Genomic DNA, 10,082 nt, shown 5'->3' with positions numbered 1-10,082 from the left:
AAAAAAAAAAAAAACTTTTTACACATTTTATTTTTTACAATTTATTTGCTTACCTAAATATCCCAGACAATAATGTGACCCTTTTTATTACTTCAAATTTATTTTTATTTTCCATTTTTTTTTTTTTTATTTTCCTTATTTTCTGTGTACTACATATAGGCAATTTATAACAAAATGAGAAAATTATTGAAGAAATTTTAAAATTGAAATATATTTTATTTGAAAGTTTATGGACCTTTTAACCGTGAGCCGGAAAAATTGTATAATCGTATAATTTGAACTGACTTGACGGTTATGAGAAATGTATCAAGAGTTTTATTTTTTATGCTTCTTTAATAAAGTCTTGTTTTTGGTTTCATTTTTTTACTGTAAAAATAAGAACTTGTGTCTGGTGTCTTTATTACTTCCCTGTGCTGAGTGGAAATGTGCAGCAGACTGGAGCAACTGCCTCTTGCCACATGGTGGCAGTACTGACACACCTGCAGCAGATACAAGCATCAATACTGCTGGGACTGAAATCTGCAGTTCAGAAGTGTTTGTCTGAGACCTAACATCAGTTAATTCTTTAGAAAATCAATGGAACATTGGCATGAGCCTGGATCTAACACTGATATAGATTTTGGTGTAGCTTTAGAAGAAATGTATCATGTCAGAAGTATTGTTGAAATGATTAGTCAACAGAAAAACAATTGAGTCATGTGTTTTAAGTCTTTATCAAGCAAAAGTGCCTCTTTTTTTAAAGCTAAAGTTAAAGCTTCTAAAATGGGAGGATTTTCTGTTTTTTTCTGTTTTCTATAGCTAGGAATTCAGTACCTTAATGGACTGCTAGCCTGACAAAACAAGCAAAGTAAGGATGTCAGTTTCTGGTGGAAATCTTTCACTGTTTTCTGACATTTTAAGAACTTGAATAGAGCTGAAACAAAACAGACAATTGACTGCAGACTAATTTGGAATTGGAAAGCCATTTTATAGGCAAAATTGCTAAATATTAAAAGGTCCCAGCTTCTTAAATATTTAAATTAGCTGCTTCCTTGTCTTACATTATAGTAGAAATATTGAAATATGTACAAAATGCAGTTCCTGCAGAGAATACTGAAAAGCTAAATTGCTAAAGCTAAACTGCATTGCTGGCATAATTGCGTAAGAAGAAAGTGAGGTAGTGAGAATAGTTGTAAAAGTGGGAATGGTTTTAATTAGTATGAATTTCATTGAAATGTTGAATAATGCCAATCATTTATTAAACAAAAGTGGAATATTTTAAGGTTTAAAAAAAAAAAAGTAATAGTAAAGCATGTCGAAAAGTCATAGTATAGGTATGTAAAAAAAAAAAAAAAGGATAAAAAGGCATATGTCGCAAAAAGTCTTCTATAGTATGTCTAAAAAAAGTCATAGTATATAGTATGTCGAAAATAGTCATGAAAAAGTATAGTGTGGTAAGTTGAGAAGAGTGGTAAAAAAAATTATAGTATAGTATGTTTTACTAAGAATTATATTATTATTAAGTAAAAATTATGAAAAAGTAGGTCACAGGTAGAGCGTTCGCACCATGTAAAGAGTCTAAGTCCTTGCTGCAGCGGCCGCAGATTCAAATCCGGCCAGTAGCCCTTTGCTGTAGGTCATTCCCCCTTTCTCTCCCCTTTCATGTCTAAGATGCCTATCAAATAAAGGCCTAAAATGCCCAAAAAATAGTATGTTTAAAAAAATGATAAAAAAGTCATAGTATAGTATGTCGAAAAATTGAAAAAAAAAAAAAAAGTCATAGATAGTACGTCGAAAAAAGTGGTAAAAATGTCAAACAAGCATATCAAAAATAGTCATAGTATAGTATGTCGAAAATAGTGATTAAAAAGTTATAGTACAGTATGTCGAAAAAGTGATAAAAAAGTCATAGTATAGTATGTCGAAAAATTGATAAAAAAAAGTCATAGTATAGTGTGTCAAAAAATAGAAAAAAAAGTCATCGTATAGTATGTCGAAAAATTGAAAAAAAAAAAGTCATAGTATAGTACGTCGAAAAAAGTGGTAAAAATGTCAAACAAGCATATCAAAAATAGTCATAGTATAGTATGTCGAAAAAAAAAGTGTTAAAAAAGTCATAGTATAGTATGTCAAGAAAGTGATAAAAATGTCATAGTATAGTATGTTGAAAAATTGATAAAAAAAAGTCGTAGTATAGTATGTCGAAAAAAGTGGTAAAAAGTTATGGTATAGCATGTCGAAAATATTCATAGTATAGCGTGTAAAAAAAAGTAAAGATTATGTTGAAAAAAGTGATACAAAAGTCATAGTATAGTATGTCAAAAATAGTGATAAAAACGTTATAATACAGTATGTCGAAAAACGTCATAGTATAGTATGTCGAAAATAGTGATAAAAAAGTTATAGTACAGTATGTCGAAAAAGTGATAAAAAAGTCATAGTAAAGTATGTTGAAAAATTGATTAAAAAAAGTCATAGTATAGTGTGTCGAAAAATAGAAAAAAAAGTCATCGTATAGTATGTCGAAAAAATGAAAAAAAAAGTCATAGTATAGTATTTCGAAAAATTTAAAAAAAAGTCATAGTATAGTACGTCAAAAAAAGTGGTAATAATGTCAAATATGCATATCAAAAATAGTCATAGTATAGTATGTTGAAAAAAGTGATAAAAAAGTCATAGTATAGTATGTCGAAAAATAGAAAAAAAAGTCATAGTATAGTATGTCGAAAAATAGAAAAAAAAGTCATAGTATAGTATGTCGAAAAATTGAAAAAAAAGTCATAGTATAGTATGTCGAAAAATTGAAAAAAAGTCATAGTATAGTATGTCGAAAAAAGTGATAAAAAAGTCATAGTATAGCATGTCGAAAAAAGTGGTAAAAAAAAGTCATAGTATAGTATGTCGAAAAAAGTGGTAAAAATGTCATAGTATAGTATGTTGAAAAATTTATGAAAAAGTCATAGTATAGTATGTCGAAAAAAGTGATAAAAGAGTCATAGTATAGTATGTTGAAAAATTGATAAAAAAAAGTCATAGTATAGTATGTCGAAAAATAGAAAAAAAAGTCATCGTATAGTATGTCGAAAAATTGAAAAAAAAGTCATAGTATAGTATATCGCAAAATTGAAAAAAAGTCATAGTATAGTACGTCAAAAAAAGTGGTAATAATGTCAAATAAGCATATCAAAAATAGTCATAGTATAGTATGTCGAAAAAAGTGATAAAAAAGTCATAGTATAGCATGTCGAAAAATTGATAAAAAAAAGTCATAGTATAGTATGTCGAAAAAAGTGGTAAAAATGTCATAGTATAGCATGTCGAAAAAAGTGATAAAGACGTCATAGTATAGTATGTCCAAAAAAGTGATTAAAAAAAGTCATGGTATAGCATGTCGAAAATATTCATAGTATAGCATGTCAAAAAAAGTAAAGATTATGTAGAAAAAACTGATACAACAGTCATAGTATATTATGTCGAAAAAAGTGATAAAAGAGTCATAGTATAGTATGTCGAAAAAAGTGATAAAAAAGTCATAGTATAGTATGTCGAAAAATGTATGAAAAAGTCATAGTACAGTATGTTGAAAAATTGAAAAAAATTGTCATAGTATAGTATGTTGACAAAAAAGTGATAAAAGAGTCATAGTATAGTGTGTCGAAAATAGTAATAAAAAAGTCATGGTATAGTATGTCGAAAAAAAGTGATAAAAAAGTCATGTTACAGTATGTTGAAAATAGTCATAGTATAGTATGTCGACAACAGTGATAAAAAAGTCATAGTACTGTATGTCGAAAATAAAAAAGTTATAGTACAGTATGTCGAAAAACGTGATATAAATGTCATAGTACAGTATGTCGAAAATAGTGATACAAAAGTCATAGTATAGTATGTCGAAAAAAGTCATAGTATAGTATGTTGAAAAAAAGTGATAAAAAGGTAACAGTATACAGTAATATGTCGAAAAAAGTCAAACAAAAGTCAAAGTGTAGTATGTCAAAAAAAGTGATAAAAAAAGTCATGGTATAGTTTGTCGAAAACGGTGATAAAAACGTCATAGTATTGTATGTCGAAAAAAGTGATAAAAAGTCATAGTACAGTATGTCAACAAAATTATAAAAAAGTCATAGTATAGTATGTTGAAAATAGTGATAAAATAGTCAGAGTATAGTATGTCGAAAAATTGATAAAAAAGTCATAGTATAGTATGTCGAAAAAAGTGGTAAAAATGTCATAGCATAGCATGTTGAAAAAAGTTATAAAAACGTCATAGTATAGTATGTCGAAAAAGTGATAAAGAGTGTAGTATAGCATATTGAAAATAATAACCGAGTGACAGAAACAACTTTTCGCTTCATCTTTTTGTAATGTTTATTACTATGAAGTAGATTTTGAAACCAATTGCACAACACAGGATTTGAACACTCAACCTTCTGTCTTTCAATCATTCTCTTATCTCTGTAAGCTATATAAACAGACACAAGGTAGTCGTTTTTGGCATATTTGTCTCTTAGTCTTTAGTGTGTTGACAAGATACATGTAGGATTTGAACACTCAACCTTCTGTCTTCCAATCATTCTCTTACCCCTCTAAACTATCTGATCTAACACAAATTTGTCTTCTTGGCATATTTGTGTCTTCCGTTTAGTTTATTGGACCTCAAGACTTACTGATTGGAATTCTCAACCTTTTCTCTTTCAAAAAAAAAAAAGTCATAGTATACTATGTAAAAAAAGTGATAAAAAATTCAAGATAGTATGACAAAAAGTTTGATAGTATTTTATGTTTAAAAAATGGTAAAAAGTCATAGTATAGTATATCTATCTGAGATTAACTGAAAGAGCCCTAGTAAACTCCCCATTGAAGAAGCCTGAAAAAAGCCTAAACAATACGTGGGATCAATAAAATGACCTCCCCATGAGCACCAGAAAGCATTTGCGAACATAATCTTCGCAAATCGCATATATGATATATTGTGTGGATAAATATAACACATTTGTTCACCAGTCTTTAATCTCCTGCAGATTCAAGCATTACAGCAGAAATAAAAAAAATCAAAGCGTAAAATAAACACATGACTATTGTAGTCTAATGTGTGTGTGTAATGTTAAAGGGAAAATGTCTTACGTTCCTACTGACTTTTTGTTTAGACTAACTACAACTAAGCTTTGTTCTCCCCTCTGTCGAATGTTAAGTAGGAGCTAAAACATCTGATTCAACTTGTGTAAAGTAGTGGTGTGTGATAGTCCCCCCCCCCCCTCTCAGAGGTCACAGGCAGGAGAACAGACTGAGCACTCACTTTTTTGTTGTTTAGCTGAAGGTGTGTGTCAATATAGCAGCCTGTTGTCTTCATCTGAGAGGGAACAGCATCCGTTGAAACACTTTTTAAAATTTACAAATTTTCATAACTCCTTGCTTTGCAGGCCGCTATTTATGGAGTCATTGGAATGCAATCAAAAGAACATATCTATAAAAGAATAAGAAAATAAATGTGCAAATATAAAGAGCAATAAATAAAAGAATAAATAAGTGAATTAAAAAAAAAATGTGACTAGAAAAAGCAATAATGAAAAGAATAAGGAAAAATAGTGATACATAAATATTTTTTTAAATATACAGTAAAAAAATATAAATATATCTAAAAATATATACAGAAATATACAGAAATAAATGTGAAAATGCTTATAATTATTCTTTTATATTTTATTTTTCTTTATATTTCCACATATATTTACTTATTTACTCTTTTATTTATTCCTCTATATATTTCCACATTTATTTACTTATTTATTCTTCTTTATATTTCCACATTTATTTACTTATTTTTTGCAGATTTATTAATTTTTTATGGCATGGTATATTAGACATATGTATTCTGAAATTGAATAACTATTAAAGTGCGGTAATGTGATTCTCAGGTACCACAGGTTGAACAATAAAGCAGACGTTGAAATCGTGACACAAATGTCCTTTTAATAGGAAGCAGATCACAATCAGGCTGCATTCCAGTTCCACTTCATCCTCATTAAAGAACATTCAATAACGATAAGAAACAAATTAGAAACATACTTAGTAGAAAATAATTCTCTCATGCGAGTTCTGTGTTCACATTCATTTTGGTTACAGATGACGTATTCACAAGCCTTTTTGAAACAAAACATCGATGACCTATCGTTACATAGCTTTGGAAATCAATAAAAAAAAACAAAAAAAACAAGAAAAATTAAAAGTCACATCAAAGAGACACGTGCTGGCACGATAAAGTTTCCCATCATGCAACTGTAAGTCGATTCTATTCACAGGGTGGGCGTCATTTGTCTCCACAGAGATGTGTCGGCGTGCATGCATGCATGTGTGTCTTCTTACATGTACCCTTTTGTGCTTGAGCAGAGATTGATGTGTAGATGTGTGTGTAGGTGTGCAGTGGTGTGTGTGTGTGTGTGTGTGTGTGTGTGTGTGTGTGTGTGTGTGTGTGTGTGTGTGTGTGTGTGCATGCGTGTGTACATACATGAAGCAGGCAATCGACGAGCCCCAAACTGGGTGATTGCTTTTTCAGCTACAACCTGACATGTCAAGTTTTGTCTTGAGCCCTGGGATTATTCAACACATAAAAACAATGTAACTGCACAGTGTGTTAAATAGGTTGCAAAGCTTCTTCTAAGAGGCTAGTTCCCCCCAAAATGATCCTTTTATTTAAATGTAATTTGGACGCCTAAAATTAAAGGCATGAGGCGGTGTCCCCAAGCTAGTTGTGTTTTTGGATTTAACTGTCCCTTTGATCATAGAAAGAAAGCTCTGCTGAGGATTAATACCGTTCAGAAGCTTTGTTTTTGGTAGAATGCAACAGTATTTAGCAAAGACAACATGTGACAGGCCAGCAGAGACAGCGACAGGAACACCTCACTGTAACTGACATCATAAAGAGACTACAAGCCCAGCCGGACCACAGTATGACTGTGAGGGTTTGCTCACCTTTTTGCAGTGAAAGATAAAGGGGTTCATTAGCACACGTGACAAGACTAAAACTTATACAACATAAATGCTTGGCGGTGACTCCGATGGCTTCTTTCTTTGAAAAAACAAAAAAACAAAAAAAAAAACAATAACAAGAGCTCTGGTTCGTGCAAATTTGGTCCTAAAGGCAAATAGGAATTCAAGGACAAAACACTTTCTTTCTTATCCAAAACAAACAGAAAAGCTGACACACTTCTAACAGGAATGGGGATTTTATGATACCATAAATAAAAAAAATTATAAATTCATAAGTTTCCCATTCCTTGGATGTGGATATTGCAGTTGTTGCTCCTGTATTTATATCGACAGCGCATACATTTAGGGTATGAAGAATGTATTGCTCACAATCTCTGAGCTCATTTTGCCAGATGGGACATTCAGCGCACGCGCGCGCACACACACACACACACACACACACACACACACACACACGCACACACACACACGCGCTAACACGTGCACACACTAACAAAAACACACAGCAGTTTGAACGGGGGGTTTGTTCTTTGTAAAAACAACGAGGTTCCGTGAACATACAAACAAACCACTATTGCCTTAAAGAGATAAGTTTAGGTACGTGTGCAGGCGATCAGGAGGAAAGAGTCCTTCAGCATCGCGTGTCCTTTGGGCTTCCTCCACAGTGTCCCTCTTAAAAGACTTTCTGAATCGGAGTGTCTGCAGTGGGGCGGTGTTTCCATGGCAGAGCAGGTAGACAGGGGAGCACGTGGGGGAAACCTTGTGGTCAACTTGCCAACAGAAGCGTGGACAGTATGTATTAGTGCGTAAACTGACTTCCCAGTCCACTGATCCTGTAGCCCTTTTTGGAGTTAATGTGCACTCTAGGGGTGTAGATGTGTTAGACACTGTATTGCTCCGTTTGTCATGATGTGACGCAGGAAAAGGTTAAAAAAAGAAAGAAAATGCACATTGTGGCCACAACCTTTGTCTCTATCAACACATCACATATCAGGCTCAGCATGTTTCCACTGTCTTTTTGTGTTTTCTCCATGATAATGGCTGTAAGTCAGGTCATCATTATAAAACCTTATTGTACCAGAGTTATACAGTATATGCACCATGCTCACACAGGGAAAATATTGGAGGCACCCATCTTTTATGTGGGAGGGGGAACGGTGGTTATGGTTACAGCAAAGTGAATCACAGTGTTCCTGGGGTCAACATGCAGGAAGTTAGTACATTACAGGACAGACTAGCAGTGACGTTGCCCCTGGACACTGATCTAAGGTCAGTGTTTTTTAAATCTCTATTTGGATTTTTGGGCAAAAAGGGGGCTGATCTTAGATCTGTGCCTGAACTCCAACCAACACAACACATCACACCGTGGCAAGACTACGCACAGCAAACGACGAGGAGGGGAGACGAGGGGGGGGTCTGGAAGAACGACACACAGTCAGGCAGGCAAGCGGACATACAGACGGACGGACGGACAGCTAGGCAAGGACTGCTCTTCTGAAGACACAGAGAAGCAAAAGTGCAAAGTGGTCGTCCTCAAACTATTGACATGGTTTAGTTCTGCGCTGCATTATATCACATCTAAATGTACAGCGTATAAAAGGTGTGATGTGATATGGGAAAGACTGAGTGAGGAGGAAGTGCTTGCTCATTTGAGGCTAACCCTAAACTGAGAGCTTTGAGTGAAGCAGCTGAAATGTTCAAAATTAAATAGCCTATGAATATTAATAAACGTATTCCTCCATGTTTGCATTGATAGCACTGCAATGTAAATGTTGCATAATGTATGCAGATATATGTACAATAGATCATTTTCATGTGTGTGCTTATGTATTGCACATGGTTGTCTATGTAGGCGTGACTACTATATGTGCGCATAATACTATGTCTCTGGTGTTTTTGTGCACACGTGTGTGTCCTCGCTCTCTCCGCTTGCCTCAGCTGCGGCCCTCCTCAGCCGAGCGCTGGTCCGACTTGAGCTTGACAAACTCTTTCGCCACGTCGTCGTTGTTGCGCTGAGAGAGGATGCGCAGCACCGTCAGGCCCGTCTCGTCCATGTGGACACGTCTGCCCAGCGGCATCCAGCAGGTGACGCTGCCCTTGCTAGCAATGTCCTTCACCTGCACCACGGCCATGCCCACAGTGCGGTCCTCTCTGGCAAAGCAGTAGTCCTTCACACACACCTGCAGCTCGTAGCTCTCTGGACCCACCTCAGTGCCCAAGGAGCTGTAACAAGACAAAATCATAGCCATGTTTTACTTCACGTCTGTGTGTGGTGTTTGAACTCTACATGTAAATGCCATTTGGAAATGTTCTTGTTACTCAGTGTGCCATATCAGCTTTAAAGCATTAGTGCGTAACTTTTTGATATTAATGAACGTCCGTTACATTCAAGCCATTACCAAATGAGTTGCTACGAAGCTAATTCAGACTATCAGCTCCACACAACTCTCTCTGTATTAATCAGTATGGCTATGTTCAGAAGATTGTGTGTGGGGGTGTGGGCGCGTGCGCGATCACGGAAGGCTGTATCATGTGGATGCGCCGACAGTGTTGTTGTCATCACATAGAATTCGTCATGGGGGGGGCAGAAACTACGCACTATAGCTTTAAGCCTGACATCATCTACCAAGCCCGTCCAGGCAGTGTTATTTTTTCCTTTTGCGCTGCATTCTGTGAAGAAGGCAACAAGTACTAGCCAGCAGAGTAGGGCGGGTTATTTTGGAATGTGGATGCAGATGGAGAACTGTGTGGTCTTATGTTGTTTTATGTGTTCTGTGTGTTTATATGTGTTTTTATGTTTATTTCCTGTACAGCACTTTGTAAACCTTTGTTTTTTAAATGTGCTATATAAATAAAATGGATTGGATTGGATGGGGAAAAAATCTATTAAACTACCGTAAATAACAGGCTGTGCTCCTGCCAATGGCTGTAAAAGATGTCATTTGGCGTGCGGATTTAACATTTCTAAAAAACTCTCTTGCATACTTATTGCGAGTGTGCCATTGGCATTGGTCAGGTTGCTGACCCCTGAGCTATACAATTAACCTTGCAGTTTAAAATCACCTGGCACAAAGTTATAAAGTACATAGCCAGACGCTATTCAACTCTTGAACGGT

The 10,082-nt window shown here is 34.7% G+C and overlaps 1 protein-coding gene across 2 annotated transcripts in view; it reads right to left on the bottom strand.

Moving 5' to 3' along the window:
- Positions 1-5,929: 5,929 nt before the first annotated feature.
- LOC116037264 (protein unc-13 homolog A-like) overlaps positions 5,930-10,082 on the bottom strand; it is a 34,579-nt gene continuing 30,426 nt past the window's right edge. For both annotated transcript variants that reach the window (XM_031281083.2, XM_036004911.1), the window contains one exon: positions 5,930-9,189. In XM_031281083.2, the coding sequence (XP_031136943.1) occupies positions 8,901-9,189 (289 nt within the window). In that variant the 3' untranslated portion in view covers positions 5,930-8,900. The remainder of the gene's footprint in view (positions 9,190-10,082) is intronic.

Source organism: Sander lucioperca, chromosome 9, assembly GCF_008315115.2.
Source record: "Sander lucioperca isolate FBNREF2018 chromosome 9, SLUC_FBN_1.2, whole genome shotgun sequence".
Classification (NCBI taxonomy): domain Eukaryota; kingdom Metazoa; phylum Chordata; class Actinopteri; order Perciformes; family Percidae; genus Sander; species Sander lucioperca.
Note: the sequence above shows the minus strand (reverse complement) of the source record. Positions and strands in the feature narration are given on the sequence as shown.